A 20,336-nucleotide genomic window follows, 5' to 3' on the forward strand; every position below is an offset into this window, starting at 1 on the left:
GAATCGAACTTGGGACTCTTAAGTCCACAGACCAATGTTCTATCCGCTGAGTCAAACGGGCTAGGGCAAAAGCAGCTCTTTAAGAATGAGAATTTAGAACCCTAACTGGTTTGGCTCAGTGGATAGAGCATCAGCGTTCAGACTCAAGGGTCCCAGGTTCGATTCTGGTCAAGGGTATGTACCTTGGTTGCCGGCACATCCCCAGTAGGAGGTATGCAGGAGGCAGCTGATTGATGTTTCTCTCTCATCGATGTTTCTAACTCTCCCTCTCCCTTCCTCTCTGTAAAAAATCAATAAAATATATATATTTTTTAAAAAAGAATGAGAATTTAGAGAAAGAGAAAAGCATTCTAAACTAGGTAATGTGAGAAAAGATGAGAAACTTAAAATAAGCAATAATTTATTAGAAAGTAATCCAGTGAATGAGAAAATGTGTGTAGAAACCAGTGGCAAAAAAGGCCTGACAAGTTGGAGAAAGCTGTTAGATCTTTACTACCAGGTTGAGAAGTTTTCACTTTATTCTCTACCAATGGAAAACGTGTGAAGAAGGATAAATCTAGATGGACCTAGAGTTTCAGTCCGAACCCTTTTTATAAAGATAGCAGCAAAAAGAGTCAGTAGGTCTGAGTTGTTGCCTCAAAAGAAGAATCCCTGCCTTTGGGGCTCCTGAAACTTCCCCTTTCTAACCATGATGTTCCCTGCCCTGACCTACACATATGTAGAGCAGCAATTTTTAACCCGTGTGCCCGGCATTTTAAAACATTCCTCAGAGGAAGATGACATAAGCTATAATCTCTATAGTATAATGGCTACAATGTCCAGTTTAGTTGTGAAAAGAAACAGGAAAATATATCTCATTGTCAAGAAAAAAGGGAGTCAATAGAAACTATTTTTCAGATGTTTCAAATGTTAGATTTTAAGATAAGGACTTAAAAACATTTTTTAATGTTTTTTTAAATTGACTTTTTAGAGAGATAGGGAGGGAGAGAGAGGGGAAGAAACATCGATGTGAGAAACAGCAAATGGCTGCCTCCTACATGCCGCCTACCAGGTATTGAGCCCACAACCTGGGCATGTGTGCTGACTGGGAATCGAACCGGTAATCTTTCAGTGCAGAGGACAACACTCAACCAACTGAGCCATACTGGCCAGGGCTAAAATGGTTATATATTTATATATAAATTATATAAAATATATATTTATATTTGACAAACTAAAGAAAACTATGGTCTTTATGAATGAACAGATAGAAAATCTCAGCAGAAAAAAAAGAATCTACAAAAAAAAAATTGTAGAACCAAAAAGTTTGTATTTGGATGAGCTTAAAAATTGAGTGGAGATGGTAGACAAAAGTTAGTGAAATTGAAGATAGATCAATAGACATAACCCAAACTCTAGAAAAGAGAGAAAAAAAAAATGTAAGAAAACAGAAAAAAATCTCAGGGTCTGTGAAACCATCAAATAGTTTAACTGAAGTCCTAAAATTAAAAAAAAAAAAAAAAAGCCCAGCCAGTGTGGCTCAGCAGTTAACAGCCGACCTATGAACCAGGAGGTCACAGTTACATTCCTGTTCAGGCAACAGGCCCAGGATGTGGGCTTGATCCCCAGTAGGGGGCCTGCAGGAGACAGCCTCTCATCGATGTTTCTTTCTCTCTCCTCCCCGCCCCGCCTCCCCCCCCCCCCCCCCCCCTCTCTGAAATCAATAGAAAACATTTTTTTTTAAATATATTTTATTGATTTTTTACAGAGAGGAAGAGAGAGGGATAGAGAGTGAGAAACATCGATGAGAGAGAAACATCGATCAGCTGCCTCTTGCACACCCCCTACTGGGGATGTGCCCGCAGCCAAGGTACATGCCCTTGACCGGAATCGAACCTGGGACCCTTGAGTCTGAAGGCCGACGCTCTATCCACTGAGCCAAACCGGTTTTGGCTAGAAAACATTTTTTAGAAATTTTTTAAAGAGTAAGAAAGAAATAACTGAAATTTTCCAATTTTGAAGAAAAACATCAAATTATTGGTCCAAGAATTTCAGTTAACTATAAAATGGATACACTCAAAGAACATCACACTAAGACACATCATAGTTAAATTGCTGAAAATTAGTGGTAAAGTGGAAAACTTGAAAGCAGTGTGGTAGGAGACACGTTACATATAAGGGAACAACCATATAAATAATTGTTGACTTCTCATTAGAAACAGTCAATGCCACAAGACAATAGAATATCAGCTTTAAAATGGCAAAAGGAAAAACTATCAATCTAGAGTCCCTATCTAGTGAAGACATCATATAAAAATCAGAGTAAAATAAACACATTATCAGGTAAATCAAAGCTGAGATGACTTGTTGTCAACAGACCTACAGTATAAGAAATGCTAAACAATGCTATTCAGGCTAAGAGGGAAATTATATCAGATAGAAACAAATTATAGAAATGAATAAAAGAAGTAAATATAAAAGGCTGATTTTTTCTTTTTACAATTTCCTTAAAAAAAAAAAACCCTGTTAGTTTGAAGCAAAATAATATTTTAAGATACAATTTATAATATATGTAAAAGGATATGAACAACAATAGCACAAAGGTAATGGAATTATATTTTTGTAATTATAAATTAAATATTTGTAAGCCAAAAAGTATTAAATGTCAAGAGAGATGTAAAAAGAAGTAGTACAGCCCTAACTGGTTTGGTTCAGTGGATAGAGCGTCAGCCCACGGACTCAAAGGTCCCAGGTTCCATTCTGGTCAAGAGCATGTACCTTGGTTGCAGGCACATACCCAGTAGGAAGTGTGCAGGAGGCAGCTGATCGATGTTTCTCTCTCTCAACGATGTTTCTAACTCTCTCTCCGTCTCTCTTCCTCTCTGTAAAAAATCAATAAAATATATTTTTAAAAAATAAATAAAAAAATAAAATAAAATAAAATAAAATGTTTAAAAGGCATAAATAAGAAGTCAAAGGAGGAAATAAAATGATTATAAAATACTTGAATAACCAGAGGTCACAAAAAAACATTAAAACTTAATTAAGACCCAATTGTACAATGTCTATAAGTAACTCTCCTTTAAAATAAAGGCAATAACAGACTGAAACTAAAGAGATGAAAGAAAACTGGCAAGTTGACTTTAAGACAGAGCATTACAAAATATAAAGAGGCACATTCCCTGATAAGAGTAAATTCATCAAGAATTCATAACTATATATGTATATAGATGTATGTATGTATATTGCATCTCATAACAGAAACATATTGCATCTAATATACATATAAGTACTACAAATTTCATGAAGCAAAACTGACAGCTCTAAAAGAACAAATAAATTTCAACCACAATTGAAGATTTTAACATCCTCTTTCAGTAATTCAGACAAAAAGCCTATTAACATTTGAACAACACCATCAAACAATCTGGACTGACATCTGCAGAACATTACACCAGTAACTGCAAATTAGAAATTATTTCCAAGTGTAGATAAAATCTTTCACTACAATACACCATAGCCTGGGCCATAAAATAGGTTTCTTCTTTCCTGTTTAAGAAGAGATTCATAACTAAATTCCATGGTCAATAATGGCAGTTATCTATTGCCTAGGTTTTCTGGTTTAATTATCTCTATCCATCCACCTCACTACCACCAACATCACCATTATGAATTACTTGGAGGTTGTATTTTCAACAGTCAATCATATCCACTACCACATTCCCAGCTCCCAGTATTGTCTGGCACACAGCAAGCACTCAGCATGTTATTAAATGAATCCCCGGCAAGGAGTTAGTCTAAGTATTTAAGTATGTGTTAAAATAAGGACGCCTGCATGGGTTTGGATTTATGCCAGGCCCATCCCCCTGGGTCTCTTATGGTGCCCCTGACAGAGCAAACTATGGCCTTAAACCATTGCCTGGCCTCTGCCTATAGGACACAGGCACTGAAGTGAGTTGCACAGCAAGGCAGGAAAAAAGATTAAGTTATAGGGAATGACTTATGCAAAAGACTATGGCTGACATTTAAATAGTGAGATACAGCCCAGCCAGCATGGGTCAGTGCTTGAAAGTCAACCCATGAACCAGGAGGTCATGGTTCAATTCCCAGTCAGAGCATATGCCCCGGTTGGGGCTTGATCCCCAGTGTGGGGCATGCAGGTGTCAACTGATCAATGATTCTCTCTCAGCATTAATGTTTCTATCTCTCTTCCTCTCTGAAATCAATAAAAATACATAAAAAATAAATAAATAGTGAGGTACGTCCTGAAATCAGGTCTCCTGATTCACTTGTCTGTTCAGCAAGAAGTTAAATCTAAATCGTTTATAAAGAGAGTGACTACATTGAGTCTGGGCCTCATGTTACCCATAAGAAGAAAGTAATCTGAGGAAGAAGGTATTAGGAAACAGAATTTTAAAAATTTTTTTTAATATTTTATTGCTTTTTTACAGAGCGGAAGGGAGAGGGATAGAGAGTTAGAAACATCGATGAGAGAGAAACATCGATGAGCTGCCTCCTACACACCCCCTACTGGGGATGTGCCTACAACCAAGGTACATGCCCTTGATCGGAATCGAACCTGGGACCCTTGAGTCCGCAGGCCGACGCTCTGTCCACTGAGCCAAACCAGTCAGGGCAGAATTTAAAATTTTGCATTTGAAAATATATAACACAGCCCTGGCCAGTATGGTTCAGTTGGTTGGGCAAACGTCCTGTGCACCAAGAGGGTGGTAATTCGATTCCCGGTCAGGGAATATGCCTGGGCCACAGGCTCCATCCCCAGTAGAGGGCATGAAGGACAGAGTCAATCAATGTTTCTTTCTCATCCATATTACTCTCTCTCCTTCTCTCTTCCTCTCTCAATGAAATCAATAAAACCACATTTAAAAAAAACATAACACAAAGGACTAATGATGGAAATGTCTGATGCTGGCACCAGGAAAGAATTCCATAGACTGAACTTTGTTAATGCAGTCAGAATTTCTATATAAAGCCTGAGCTGCTGCATTCTTTAAATTCCTGGGTTCCCCTCCATTTGTATCATTCATTATTCCTGGTCCCACCTAACCATATAGCCACATACATGCCCAGTATTTTAGTTTTCAAAAACCTTTACAACCCTATGAAGTAGAGAAGACAAGAATAATCCCCACCCTAGGTTCAGAAGTTACTTTTTGGTCCAGAATTGCATTTAGTGCAACTTGCACAACATGAGTTGACTCCTGGTGAGGAATAGGTCCAAGCATTGCCATAAGGGTTCTCACTTGGTGTTCTTCTCTAGTGAGGAGAATGGCTCAAGTGGTGGGGTGAGTGGAAATTTAGGGTTCTCTCCTCTTGCCAAATCAGTAGGATGTCACTGTCTCTATGAGAGTGTGGCATCTCCGGCTGAACTTGAACACCATTTTCAGCTATACACCAAAGACTTCACAAAAATTAAAGTTCCTCTTACCATCTGTCACAAATACAGGCAAAGACCTGCCTGTACTTATAAGGTGGTACATTTACACCACAGAATGCTATACATCAGTAAAAAAGAAGGATCTCTTACCCTTTGAGACAGCATGGAGGGACTTGGAGAGCATTATGCTAAGCAAAGTAAGCCAATCAGAGAAACACAAGAAGCACATGATCTCACTCATATGTGGAATCTAATGAACAAAATAAACTGATGAACACAACAGATCCAGAGACATAGAAACATGGTACAGATTATGGAATCTCAGAGGGAAGGCGGAGGTGGATGGGTGGGAAGAGATCAACCCAAGAATTTGTATGCATAACCAATGGACACAATTGGATGGTGAAGGCCTGGAGCGAGGGACAAGGGCTGGCTAAAAGGGGTCAATGAGGGGAAAACAGGGGACATATATAACACTTTCAACAATAAAAGTTTAACTACTCTGTTTAACCTTTTGAGAACTGCCAGACTGCATTCCAAAGTAGTTGGACTTTTTTATATTCTCACCAGTATTCTATGAGGATTACTACTTCCCATCTTACCAACAGTTGTGTGTATGGTTTTATTATAGTTGACCCTTGAATGACAGAAGTTTGAACTGGGCAGGTCCACTTATACCTGAATTTTTTTTTCAATATGCAGAGGAGAACCCAGATGGTGGCATAGGTAAACACCTATACTTGATGCCTCTCACAATCACATCAAAATTACAACTAAAAGGCAGAACTAGCATCCAGAACCGCATGAAAGCTGGCTGAGAGAGGTGAAGAAGGTGAAGAAAGTGCACTGAGACTGGTAGGAGGTGCGGAGGCGCAGAAAGTGCTGGCACCCGGGTGTGCTACTTTTTTAATCAGGAGGGAGATACAAGCTCCAGCTTGCTCTGAACTCCAGTTCCGGGCAAGACTCTGGGGGACCCAGAGTCATACGGGGAGAAACTGGACTGTCTGGCATCAGGACAGGAACGCAAGGACAGCTTTCTTTCAGAGGTGCTTGCAGCAAATCATTGTTCCTGCACAGGCACGCAGGATGAAGGGTGGGGGGACTTTCCAGTGCAGGGCTAACTGGCAGCCACTGCTGTTTGCTCCACCTTGGTGAATCCTTGCTCCACCTTGGTGAATCCCATGCTGTGTGTAGCGGCGTTTGCATATGAATGGCCTGTCCTTTCTCAGCCTAAAACCTGTTAAACAGGCAGCAGCAGCAGCAGCTAGCCTTGCTACACAGCTGGGCCTCGTCTGGGCACTTCCAAACCCAATACAAAGAGGAGGAATTTGCAGATTTCTCTGTAGCTCCTGCTGGGTGGCCCCAGGAAGTGGCTGACTTTGCACCTCCTTGGAGATCCAAGAGCCAGTGTACCCAGTGGTCAGTGTGAGACCATACCGGATTACAACTCTTCACATCCATAAGAGACACACTCAAGGGACAGACTCCGTGAGCACCAAAGCCCCAATGAAGCAAGTCCTGCTCCATAAGGGTGGCTCCTGCACAGCAGCTCTTCCAGTGTAGACACAGCTGGTCCTCACAGCAAATTGGCCTGGAGGTCAATTCCTCCCAGTGATACCAACAGCAATCAAGGCTTAACTACAAGACTGTGCACACAGCCCACAAAGGGGTGCACAAAGAGTGTCCACCTCAGGTGACTGGGGAGGCTGAGCCATTGGACCCTATAGGACACCTACCACACAAGGCCACTCTATCAACACAGGGAAGCGGCCAAAATGTGGAGACAAAGAAACATGTCATAAATGAAAGAAATGGAGGGAAGCAAACTACTGGATATAGAGTTCAAAACCACAGTTATAAGATTACTCAAGAATCTTCGAGAAACATCCGAGGAACTTCAAGGATCTTGAAGGATCTTAGTGAGAATGCCAAAAAAAAAAAAAGGAAAAGAACCAGTCAGAAATTAAACATACACTGACTGAAATAAAGAACAATATACAGAGATTCAACAGCAGAATAGAGGATCCCAAGAATCAAGTCAAAGATTTGAAATACGAAGAAGCAAAAAACACCCAACCAGAAAAGAAAAAAGAAAAAAGAATCCAAAATTATGAAGATAGTGTAAGGAGCCTCTGGGACAACTTTCAGAGTACCAACAACCGGATTATGGGGGTGCCAGAAGGAGAGAGAGAGCAAGATATTGAAAACCTATTTGAAGAAATGACAGAAAATTTCCCCTACCTGGTGAAAGAAATAGACTTATAGCTCCAGGAAGCTCAGAGAACTCCAAACAAGAGGAACCCAAAGAGGACCACACCAAGACACATCATAAATTAAAATGCGAAGGGCAAAAGACAAAAAGAGAATCTTAAAAGGAGCAAGAGAAAAACAGTTAGTTACCTACAAGGGAGTACCCATATGACTGTCAGCTGATTTCTCAACAGAAACTATGCAGGCCAGAAGGGAGTGGCAAAAAATATTCAAAGTAGCAAGGATCTACAACCAAGATTACTTTACCCAGCAAAGCTATCATTTAGAATTGAAGCTAAAGGAGTTCATTATCACTAAACCAGTATTATATGAAATGCTAAAGGGTATTCTTTAAGAAGAGGAAGAAGAAAAAGGTAAATATAAAAATTATGAACAACAAATACATATCTATCAACAAGTGAATCTAAAAGTCAAATGAATAAAAAATCTGATGAACAGAATAAACTGGTGAATGTAATAGAATCAGGGGCATGGAAAGGGAGCGGACTGTCTATTCTTGAGGGGAAGGTACTATGGGGGGTGCGGGAAGAGATTGGACAAAGAGCTTACACCTATGGATGAGGACAGTGGTGGGGAGAAGGCCTGGGGTGGGGTGGGAACCAGGTGAAGGGGAGTTATGTTGGGAAAAAAGAGGAACATCTGTAATAATCTGAAAAATAAAGATTAAAATAATAATAATATGCAGTCGGCCCTTTGTATATCCAGGTTTCATATCTGTGAATTCATCCATCTGCGAATCAATAATAGTATTTTCAATCCAGTTTGGAATCTGTGGATGAGGGGGACCAATTGTAGGCATTTTCCTATGCCATTTTATTTTAATATATTTTTATTGATTTCAGAAAGGAAGATAGAGGGAGAGAGAGACACATCAATGATGAGAGAATCATTAATTGGCTGACTCCTGCATGACCCACACTAGGGATGGAGGCCGAACCCTTGGCATGTGCCCAGACCAGAAATCAAACCATGACCTCCTGGTTTATAGGTCGATGCTCAACCATTGAGCCAACCCAGTTGGGCCTATGCCATTTTATACTAGGGACTTAAATATCATAAATTTTGTATCCTAGAACAAATCCTCTGTGAATACTGAGGGACTGTAGTTAAGTTTACACATGAATTTTCAACTGTGCAGGGATCAGTGCCCCTAATTCCTAGAGACAACTATATACTCATCATAGAAGGTATGAAAAGGTATCTCTTGGAGTGACTTTGATTTTTAATTGGGTTGTCTTTTTGAGTTGTAAGACTCCTTTAATAAATATGATTTGTGAATATGTTCTATTTTTTTTAAAACAGATGCTTTTTAAAGCAGTTTTAGTTTTACAGCAAAATTATACAAAAAGTACGAAGTTGCTATACCCTCCCACACACATGGTCTTCCCACTATCAACATCTTTTGGCTATAACTTTTCATCTCTTTTGGGTAAGTACCAAGGTAGGTGACTGCTAGATTGTATGACAAGGAATATGCTTAGTTCCTGTAAGAAACTGCCAAACTGTCTTCTAAGGTGGCTCTACCATTTTGCATTTCCACTACCAATGAATGAAAGTTCCTGTTGCTCCACATCCTCCCCAGTATTTCGTGTTGTCAGTGTCCAATGTTGGCCATTCTGTCTGTAGCAGTATGTTGTTTTAATTTGCATTTCCCTGATGACATATGGAGTATTGTCATATGCATAATAGTCACCTTTGTCTTTTTCAGATCTTTGGCCCTTTATATTTTAGAGAAAGAAGAAGGGAGAGGGAGGGAAAGGGGGAGGCAGAAGGAGAGAGAGGCGCAGAGGGAGAGAGAAACACCGATTGGCTGCCTGCCATAGGCACCGGACTAGGGATTACACCCACAATGTAGGTTTATGCCCTTACTTGAATATCGAACCAGCAATCATTTTTTGGTATATGGGACAACATTGCAACCAAGAAAGACACCTGGCCAGGGCTTTGGCCCATATTTAATCACGTTGTTAAGTTTTAAGAGTTCTTTGTATATTTTGGATAATAATTTTACCAGATATCTTTCTGCCACACTGAGGCTTGTCTTCTCATTTGACAGTATCATTCACAGAACAGTTTTTAGTTTAATGAAATCAAACACCGATTTCTTCTTTCATGGATTGTGCTTTTGATGGCTTATCTAGAAAGTCACTGCCCAACTCAAGGTCATTCAGATTTTCCGCAATGTTATCTTCTAATAATTTTATAGTTTTGTGTATGTGATTCATTTAGGTATGTGGTCCATTTTGAGTTAATTTTTGTAAAAATTATAAGGTCTGTGTCTAGATTCATTTCTTCCTGTGGGTGTCCATTATTTCATCACCTTGTTGAAAACACTATTTTCTCCATTGTATTACATTTGCTCCTTTGCCAAAGATAAGTTCATTATATTGCAGGCTCTCTATTTTGTGCATTGTCCTATTTGTCTATATTTTCAACAGTACCACACTGTTTTGATCATTATAGCTTTACAGTAACTCTTAAAGCTGGGGAGTATCAGTTCTCTGACTGTTAATAAAGAATTGGCTATTCTGGGTCTTATGTCTCTCCATATAAATTCTGGAATCAATTGGTAGATAGTCACAAAATTAATTCCTCGAATCTTGCTTGGGACTACATTGAATCTATAGAACAAATTGGGCAGAATTGACAATATTGAGCATTCCTAAATGAAATAGGTTTCCTTTGATTTATTTCATCCTAATAAAAGAGTAATATGCAAATTGACCACACCTACACTACATCCATAAGCCACGCCCACCAGCCCATCAGAAGCGAGTATGCAAATTAACCCAACCAAGATGACTGTGACCATGGAGCAAGCAGGAGGCTTGGGTTTCCCCAGCAATGGAGGAAGCCAAGCTTTCCACCTGCCCTGGCCTGAGCTCAAGGCTACAAAGTTTCAATTATAGAAGATAAATAAATCCCAACAAAAATGGCTGCAGCAACGGAGCGAGCAGGAGGCTTGGGTTTCCCAGCGATGGTGGAAGACCAACTTCCTGGCCTGCTCTGTCCTGCGCTAAAGGCTACAAAGTTTCAATTATAGAAGATAAATAAATCCCAGATACCAGAGCCTCCGCTTGGGTCGCCGGGGTGCGTGGCTGGCCTGCAAACCACCATAGGCCCCTTGCCCAGGTCATCCCATGTCCTAAGGGAACCCTCACCCTGATCCAGGACACCCTTCAGGGAAAACCAGCCAGTCCCTACCCATGCATCAGGCCTCTATCCTATCTAATCCTATCTAATAAAAAAGAGGAATATGTAAATTGACTCTCACTCCAACACACAAGATGGCTGCCCCCATGTGGACACAAGATGGCCACCACAAGATGGCCAGCAGGGGAGGGCAGTTGGGAGGGACCTGGCCTGCAAGGGAGGGCAGTTAAGAGAGATCAAGCCTGCAGGAGAGGGCAGTTAGGGGTGACAGGCTGGCAGAGGAGGGAAGCTGGGGGCAACCGGGCCTGCAGGGAAGGGCAGTTGGGGGGGAACAGGCCTCCAGGGGAAGGCAGTTGGGGGGACCCAGGCCTGCAGGGGAGGGCAGTTAGGGGTGACCAGGCCTGCAGGGAGGGCAGTTAGGGGCAATCAGGCTGGCAGGGGAGTGGTTAGGGGGTGATCAGGCTGGCAGACAGAGGTGGTAGGGGCAATCAGGAAAGCAGGCAGGCGAGCAGTTGGGAGCCACCAGTTCTGGATTGTGAGAGGGATATCCGACTGCCAGTTTAGGCCCGATCCTACCGTAGGATCAGGCCTAAATGGGCAGTCAGACATCCCTCGAGGGGTCCCAGATTGGAGAGGGTGCAGGCTGGGCTGAGGGACATACACACCCGTGCACGAACTTCATACACCGGGCCTCTAGTCAAAGTTATATTCCTCACATGAAACTTGTACGTATTTTCTTAGATTTACACCTCAATATTTAATTTTGGGGGTGGTAAACTAAATGGTATTATGTTTTTATTGTCCTTTCACTGTCTTAGTAGTGTCCTTTAAAGCACAAAATTTAAGTTTTGATATTTTTTCTTTTGTTGCTTATGCAATTATTGTCATACAACAAACCATTGTCAAATATGAATTCATAAAGATGTTCTTCCAGCCCTAACTGGTTTGGCTCAGTGGATACAGCGTTGATCTGCAGACCTTAGTGTACCAGGTTCGATTCCGGTCAAGGGCATGTACCTTGGTTGCAGGCACAGCCCCGGTAGGGGGGGTGCAGGAGGCAGCTGATCAATGTTTCTCTCTCATTGATGTTTCTAACTCTCTCTCTCTCTCCCTTCCTCTCTGTAAAAAAACAATTTAAAAAATGTTCTTCCAGGTTTTTTTGCAAAGTGTTTGTTCTTATATTTCATTGATTTAGAGTTAATATGTGCACATGATAAATAACCATGTCACTTCTTTTGTACGTAGATATGTACTTGTCTCAAGACTACTTTTCCCCTACTGAATGGTTAAGTACTTTTGCTGAAAGTCAATTCATCACAGACATAGGGGTTTATTTGTAGACTCAATTCTCTTCCATTGATCCATATGTCTACCCTTATACTAGTAAAAGAACTGTGTATAAATACCTCAACTTTGTTCTTTTTCAAGATAGTTTTACTATTTTGGGTCCCTTCTTGATTTTCCAAATGACTTTCAGGTCAGTTTGTCAATTTCTGCAAAGATGCCAGTTAGGATATAGACAGGTTACATTGAACCTGTAGATTGATTTTGGTTGGTTACTGTTTTATATGTATTTTTCTAAACTTTTCAACTTTGGCTTATTTTTTTTTTAATGTGGTATATGTAAATAACGTAATTTGTGTTTACATACAATTTGACAATATTTATATTCTTCTATTTTTTTTAAATATATTTTTACTAGAGGCCCGGTGCACGAAATTCGTGCACAGGGGTGGGGGGTGTATCCCTCAGCACAGCCTGCACCCTCTCCAATCTGAGACCCCTCGAGGGATGTCTGACTGCCCGTTTAAATGGGCCGTCCGATATCCCTCTCACAATCCAGGAGTGGTGGCTCCCAACTGCTCGCCTGCCTGCCTTCCTGATTGCCCCTAACCGCCTCTGCCTGCCAGCCTGATCACCCACTAACCACTTCCCTGCCAGCCTGATTGATGCCTAACTGCTCCCCGGCCAGCCTGATTGCCCCTAACTGCCCTTCCTGCAGGCCTGGTTGCCCCCAACTTCCCTCCCTTGCAGGCCTGGTCCCTCCCAACTGCCCTTCCCTGTTGAGCAGTTGGGCCATTTTGTGTCCACACGGGGGCAGCCATCTTGTGTGCTGGAGTGAAAGTCAATTTGCATATTACTTTTATTAGATAGGATTAGATAGGATAGAGGCCTGATGCATGGGTAGGGACCGGCTGGTTTGCCCTGAAGGGTGTCCCAGATCAGAGTGAGGGTTCCCTTGGGACATGGTGTGGCCTGGGCAAGGGGACTGTGGTGGTTTACAAGCCAGCCACGCCCCCCGGCGACCCAAGTGGAGGCCCTGGTATCTGGGATTTATTTATCTTCTATAATTGAAACTTTGTAGCCTTGAGCGCAGGCCAGGGCAGGCAGAAACCTTAGCTTCCTCCATTGCCGGGAAAACCCAAGCCTCCTGCTTGCTCCGTGGTCGCAGTCATCTTGTTTGTGTTAATTTGCATACTCGCTCTTGATTGGCTGATGGGTGTGGTAGCGGAGGTATGGTCCATTTGCATATTACTCTTTTATTAGATAGGATTGATTTTTTACAGAGAGGAAGGGAGAGGGATAGAGAGTTAGAAACATTGATCAGCTGCCTCCTGCATGTCCCCCACTGGGGATTGAGCCTACAACCTAGGTACATGCCCTTGACTGGAATCAAACTCGGGACCTTCCAGTCCACGGCTCAATGCTCTATCCACTGAGCCAAACTGGTCAGGGCTCTTACTTAAATATTTGAGTTTCATTCTACCACATTATATTTGCACTGGAGGCCTGCCCCCTTTTCATAGGTCAGAACACAAGTGGTAATCTGAAGGAGCAAGGTCTGGTGAATACGGCAGGTGGGTTAATACTTCCCAAGGAAGATCTTTTAACATGTCTTTAACTGGTTTCAAAGTGTGTGGTGGTACATCATCATGCAGCAAAATTACTTTGCCGTGACCTCTGGCACATTCTGGTCGTTTCACAATCAAAGCGTGGTTCAAATTGATTATTTGTTTTCAGTAGCAATCAGTATTAACAGTTTCACCTGGTTTTAGAAGATCATAATACACCACACATTCCTGATCCCACCAAACGCAGAGCACTGTCTTCTTTCCGAAGAGATTTGGCCTTGCAGTTGATGTTGATGGTGACCTGGATCAACCCATGATTTTGTACATTTGGGATTCTCAAAATAAATCCGCTTTTCATCACCAAACACAATTTGATGCAAAAAAAAAAAAAAAAGACTTTCTTTCGTGCCTTTGAAGCAACATTTTACTGATGACTTTTCGGTTTTCCATTTGTCTATTGTTCAGTTGATGTGGCACCCATTTTCCTTCCTTTAATATCTTTCCCACTGCTTGTAAATGATTGGAAATTGTTTGCTAAGCAACATTTAATCTTTCTACAAGTTGTTTTTGAGTTTAACATGCATCTTCACCCAATAATGCTTGTAATTGTTTGTCTTCAAACTTTTTTGGTTGCATACACAAATGTTGTCTTAATAACTTTGTAAAAATTGATAATCGCTCTAGGATTATAATGTAGCCTTTTAACTCTGCAGGGCATCTAGACTCTATCAGAGACAAAGACGTTCTTTGTCTTTCACATCGAAATCATCACTTTTAAAGCGTTTAAATCAGCATTCACAAGTATCTTGAGATGGAGCATGTTCACCATAAGCTTCCCGAAATATATAACTTTCTTCAAAATAAAGTAATGAATTATAACTTCTCGCAAATGCTCTTTTTGGCATGAAATTTGACATTTTTAATTGTAAAAATATCTATGATTTTAACACCTTCAGCAAATTTGACATATCAAGTTTTGAAGCTTGCTGTCAATACCACAAATAGCATACATATCAAATCGCATATATATCAACATATGTGTAACTCCATCTATTGAAAAAAATTTGCATTATTAACTGGTACACCTAGTATACCGATACCTCTCCATAGCTCAGAAAAGGTCCTAGAGATTACCTCTTAAAATACTGACTCTCCCCCATCTTCTTTCTCCTTTCCCTCTGAAAGTCCAATTAAGCTATATTTATCACTCAATATTTCTCATTTCGTACTTGCTTTTACCTTTTATTTTTTTTAAATCCATTTTTAAAAAATTTAATGTATTTTTATTGATTTTAGAGAGGAAGGAGAGGGAGAGATAGAAACATCAATGATGAGAGAGATCCAGCCCGCAACTCTAGCATACCCTTGACTGGGAATCAAACCAGTGACCTCCTGGTTCGTTCGCTGATGCTCAACCACTGAACCACATCACCCAAGTTAAAAAAAAAAAGCTTTAAATAAAATCTACTAGATGTTAAATCATACAATTTGATTTACAATGTACCAAAAAATAGCAGACTATCTATAATATCATTCCATACCTTCTTTCATATGTTCTACCTCTGCCACTGTGCTGATTTCTTGTAAACTGTCTTGTGAGCTGCTCAATTTACTTATACAATAATTTGAGAGGAACCCAAGATGGCGGCGTAGGTAAACACACCTAAACTGCAGTCATGCACAACAATTTCAAAACTACAACTAAAAGACAAAACGTCTATCACCCAGAGCCACGGAAGGGCTGGCTGAGTGGAAGTTCTACAACCAGACGGAAAAAGAGGGAAGCACTCACTGCACAAATGCTGAAAAGGTGATGTACAGGGGCACGTGCGCGATATGAGCTAGCAGCAGATCCTGGCTGGCAGCAGGCGTTGCTTTCTTCAACCCGAAGGGGAGATGCGCGAGACCCAAACTCCTATGGGGAGAAGCTGGACTGTCTGCCATCGGGTTGGAAAGTGAGGGTGGCTTGCTTGCAGAGCTGCGTGGAGGAATAATTGTTTGCTGCGCTGGGGCGCGAGACGCGGGGACGCGGTAGGAGGCGCGGGATGGCTGGCTGCCAGCCATTGCTGTTTGCCACGCCCTAGCCTAGTGCCGCCCTGAGACCCCGCCCTGCACAACCTACAAACTCACCCAAGCTCCAAGCAGTGGCTTTTGCATATGAATGGCCTTCACTATCGCTGCTAACTTGCAAACCAGTTCAGACAGCTCCATAATCTACAAATCCCAGGCAGGGAGGAGAGGACTGTAGTTCTTGCTATAGCTCCTGCAAGGTGACCTCAGACAGTAGCTGACCTGCACCGCATTGGAGATCCAGAAGCCAGTGTACCTAGTGGTCAGTGTGAAACACAGATTTCAACTCCTCACATCCATAAGTAACACATTCAAGAGGCAGACTCAGTGAGCACCAAAGCCCCACTGAAACAAGTCCTGCATCATAAGCGTGTCTCCAGCGCAGCAGTTCTTCCATTATAAACACAGCGGGTCCCCACAGGCAATTGGCCTGGAGGACAATTCCTCCCAGGGTACCAACAGCAATCAAGGCTTAACTACAACAAGACTTTACACTCAGCCCACAAAGGGGTGTACCAAGACCATCTACCTTGGGTGATTGGGGAGGCTGAGCTACTGGCCCCTGTGGGTCACCTACCACACAAAGCTGCTCCATCAACACAGGGAAGCAGCCAAAATGCGGAGACACAGAGGCATGTCATGAAAGGGGGCAATGGAGGAAAGCAAACTACAGGATTACATGGAGTTCAGGACCATATTTATAAGGTTACTCAAGAATCTTCTAAAAACTGCTGAGAAACTTGATGAGACCTTCCAGGACCTTAATGAGAATGCCAAAAAAAATGGCAAAGGACTAGTCAGAAATTAAACATACACTGTCTGAAATAAAGGATATACAGAAACTCAACTGTAGATCAACGTACCCCAAGAATCAAACCAAAGGTCTGAAATATGAGGAAACAAAAAACACTCAACCAGAAAAAAAAAGAAAGAAAAAAAGATCCAAAAATATGAAGATAATGTAAGGAGCCTCTGGGACAACTTTAAGTGTACCAACATCCGAATTTTTGGGGTGCCAGAAGAAGAGAGAGAGCAAAATATTGAAAATCTATTAGAAGAAATAATGACTGAAAACTTCCCCCACCTGGTGAAAGAAATAGACTTATAAGTTCAGGAAGCGCACAGAACCCCAAACAAGAGGAATCCAAAGAGAACCACACCAAGACACATCATAATTAAAATGCCAAGGGCAAAAGACAAAGAGAGAATCTTGAAAGCAGCAAGAGAAAAACAGTTAGTTACGTACAAGGGAGCACCCATACGAATGTCAGCTGATTTCTCAACAGAAACTATGCAGGCCAGACGGGAGTGGCAAGAAATATTCAAAGTGATGAATAGTAAGAACCTACAACCAAGAGTACTCTACCCAGCCAAGCTGACATTCAGAATTGAAGGTCAGCTAAAGAGCTTCACAGATAAGAAAAAGCTAAAGGAGTTCATCACCACCAAACCAGTATTATATGAAATGCTGAAAGGTATTCTCTAAGAAGAGGAAGAAGAAAAAGGTAAAGATAAAAATTATGAACAACAAATACATATCTATCAACAAGTGAATCTAAAAACCAAGTGAATAAAAAATCTGATGTACAGAATAAACTGGTGAATATAATAGAATCAGGGGCATAGAAAGGGAGTAGATTGACAACTCTCAGGGGAAAGGGGTGTGGGGGTGCGGGAAGAGACTAGACAAAAATCGTACACCTATGGATTAGGACAGTGGGGGGGAGGTAAGGGAAGAGGGTGGGATGGGAACCAGGTGGAGGAGAGCTATTGGGGGGAAAAAAGAGGAACAACTGTAATAATCTGAACAATAAAGATTTATTAAATAAATAAATACCTATCCCATTAAAATTCATATAAAAATGCAGATGGTCAGTTGACTACACTGGCAATCTCATATATTACCTTAATAACTGAGATAGGTATCAGAATATAAAAACGATAAAAAATGAAATGAAATAAATTAAAATAAAAGGAATAAGGTTTCAAATAGCACCCCTAGCACCACAGTAATGACTGGAGAATGAAAAACAATCATCCAGTTTAATCTTCTACATTTGTCCACACAGTTCTACTATCACAGTGAATGCATCATAGACTTAAGGTGGAAGGAGGCAACAAAAGTAACCCAACTCAGAAGCCCCACTCATATAGCTGTGGTGACCAACGCCAGGTTAGGAGTGAGCATGTAAACTAAGCCTGTCCATAACTTCAGGTTTTATTCCTTATGAGAAAGAGCCTTATTATTTTCACCTAAAAAAAGCAAGGATTTAAATCAGAGTGCTAAAATTTTCTTTGTAATTTAAGTATTTATTTCACTGTAATTTTTTTCAATGATCATATTGAGCCCCAAGCTCTATTTTTTTTTTGTTTCAATAATTCTTTATTGTTGAAAGTATTACATATGTCCCTCCCCCCCTCCCCCTTTAACCCCCTCCAGCCCGTCCCTGCCTCCCATCTTCACCACCCTATTGTCTGTGTCCATGGGTTATGCATACAAGGTCTCTGGTTGATTACCTCCCATCCACCTACCCTCTCCCACCTTCCCTCCAAGATTCCACACTCCGTTCCATGCTTCCATGTCTCTGGATCCACTCCACTCAACAGTTTATTTTGTTACTTAGATTCCACATATGAGCGAGATCATGTGATTGTCTTTCTCTGACTGACTTATTTCAGAGTGCTAATATTTTCTTTGTAATTTAAGTATTTATTTCACTGTAATTTTAATAAGATATTTCTCAGTTTGTGATTATCACATATATTTCTTGGAAATTTTCAAATTAAATATAATTTATTTATATTTAAATTTTTCTAAAATAAAGACCCATAAAATAAAATTTAAAGTTTAGGAAAATATAAGCAACAACACACTATCAAGCCATAGTATCAGCAGAAACATGTTGGCCAGAAACAATTACCTTTATGGCTGTGTGTGTGTTTTCATTTTCTTCCATCCACAGATCCTGTTCATAATAATATAAGCCATCGTTGATAACTTTAGCAAGTTCAGATGTAATTTTTGCCTGAGACATGTGGTTGCTTGTTCGATCTCCTCCAGGATGTTTTCTCATGTAAGGTGGTGTCTGAGTTACAATCAAAATCTTGTTTAAATCCTGGTCATCTATCTCATAATCTGAATCATTATCAGACCAATCAATAAATGTGTTTTTTCGTTCTTCTACTTGTTCCATCTCTTCATCAAATAAAAAATCAAGTTCTTCTTGTTCTTGTTCATCTGGAGGATATAGTTGATTTGATGCCTCTTCAGGTAGAGATGCTGATTCCTAAAAGAAATTGGTTTTTATAAAAACTTTTCTATCATTTTTAACAAATCACATAAACAAATTGAAAAATGAACCATTATTTTTAAAAGAAATGTTTAAATGTGGAGACTTTAAATATGGAGGGAAAATGTGGCTTTTAGTATAAATATGGTAAATTTTTGTCAACGAGTCCAGGACACTACTCTCCCTCTCTAGTGATCCAGGTTTGCCATGACAGATATAAAAATTAATCAGGATCTTTAGAAAATCATGTTTGGAAGAACTTTGTTAGGTTTCTCAAATGCCCCCAAGGAAAAATAAAACTCTTTTTAACATTTAAGTGTGCTACATTTAACTATTAGTGCAAATTAAGACATTATCTTAGGTCAGGATTTCTCAAACTTAGCACTACTGACATGTTGGGCTTGATAATTGTGTGTGTGTGTGTGTGTGTGTGTGTGTGTAGAAGGGTGTCTTGTACACTCTAGGATGTTTAGCAGCTTCCCTGGCCTCCACTCACAAGATGCAGTAGCACTCCCCCAGTTGTAACCACCAAAATGTCTCCAGACAACTGCCAAATATCCTCTGGTGAGGCAAAAATATCAATACCTCCAGGTCCATCACAGGAGAACCATTCTTAAATCCTGCATGTTTCCTTTCTTCATGCTTTGCTCTTAGGGATAAAGAGCGCTGTTCATAATAACCTCCAATATGAGAGCTTTCTTATCCTTTTTACATCTGTGCCCAATTATTTTTAGTGAGCTTTACCTTATAGAGCTTATTTTCACTATTCGAATCATTTGAGTGGCACTGTTTACAAGTTTATTTTTAGTAAACTTTTTACTTCAAGATAACTGTACATTCACATAGTTATAAGAAACAGAGATCTCAATTATTCTTTATCCAGTTCCCCCCCGAATCTTGCAAAACTACAGTACAATATCAGAAACAAGGTATACACTGACATAACCTATCCATCTTATTCAGGTTTCCCCAGTGTTACTTGAACATTTGTTGGTGGTTTAGATCAGAGCAATTTTTATCACCTTGGAGAGCTCGTGCATCCAGCCACCAAAAATACAGTTCTACCACAGGGATCTCTCTTATTGTTCCCTAACCACACCCATCTCACTCCCACCAAGAAATCAACTATCTTTCCCTTTCCTATTGTGCATCACCAAAACATAAAAAATTATGTTCTTTACCCTTTAGAAGTAGTTATTTGTATACGAACTTTAAAAATAATTTACAAGATTACAAATAATATAACAAGGTTATAAAATTAAAAATTTAGATTGTTAAAAAAATAATCTAGATGGTCAGCTTTTAAAAAATGAAAAGTATTAA

The 20,336-nt window shown here is 40.4% G+C and overlaps 1 protein-coding gene and 1 non-coding gene across 17 annotated transcripts in view; one reads left to right on the forward strand and one right to left on the reverse strand.

Annotated features, from left to right (window-relative positions):
• The window catches only part of LARP1B (La ribonucleoprotein 1B), a 135,141-nt gene that overhangs the window by 75,607 nt on the left and 39,198 nt on the right, over window positions 1–20,336 (reverse strand). For 14 of the 16 annotated variants that reach the window (XR_008556370.1, XM_054717741.1, XM_054717738.1 and 11 more), the window contains one exon: window positions 18,645–19,010. Coding sequence is in view for 15 of the 16 variants with exons in the window: in XM_054717741.1 (XP_054573716.1) it covers window positions 18,645–19,010 (366 nt within the window). In the remaining variant the exon portion in view is untranslated. Of the gene's footprint in view, window positions 1–14,032; window positions 14,507–15,479; window positions 15,632–18,644; window positions 19,011–20,336 lie in introns of those variants that run through there. The other 2 variants (XM_054717747.1, XM_054717749.1) reach the window with 2 other exon arrangements.
• Window positions 3,813–3,945, forward strand: LOC114233440 (small nucleolar RNA SNORA42/SNORA80 family). The gene has a single exon (XR_003619581.1). It is a non-coding gene; the product is annotated as a small nucleolar RNA SNORA42/SNORA80 family (small nucleolar RNA).

This window comes from Eptesicus fuscus, chromosome 6, assembly GCF_027574615.1.
Source record: "Eptesicus fuscus isolate TK198812 chromosome 6, DD_ASM_mEF_20220401, whole genome shotgun sequence".
In the NCBI taxonomy this organism is placed as follows: Eukaryota; Metazoa; Chordata; class Mammalia; order Chiroptera; family Vespertilionidae; genus Eptesicus; species Eptesicus fuscus.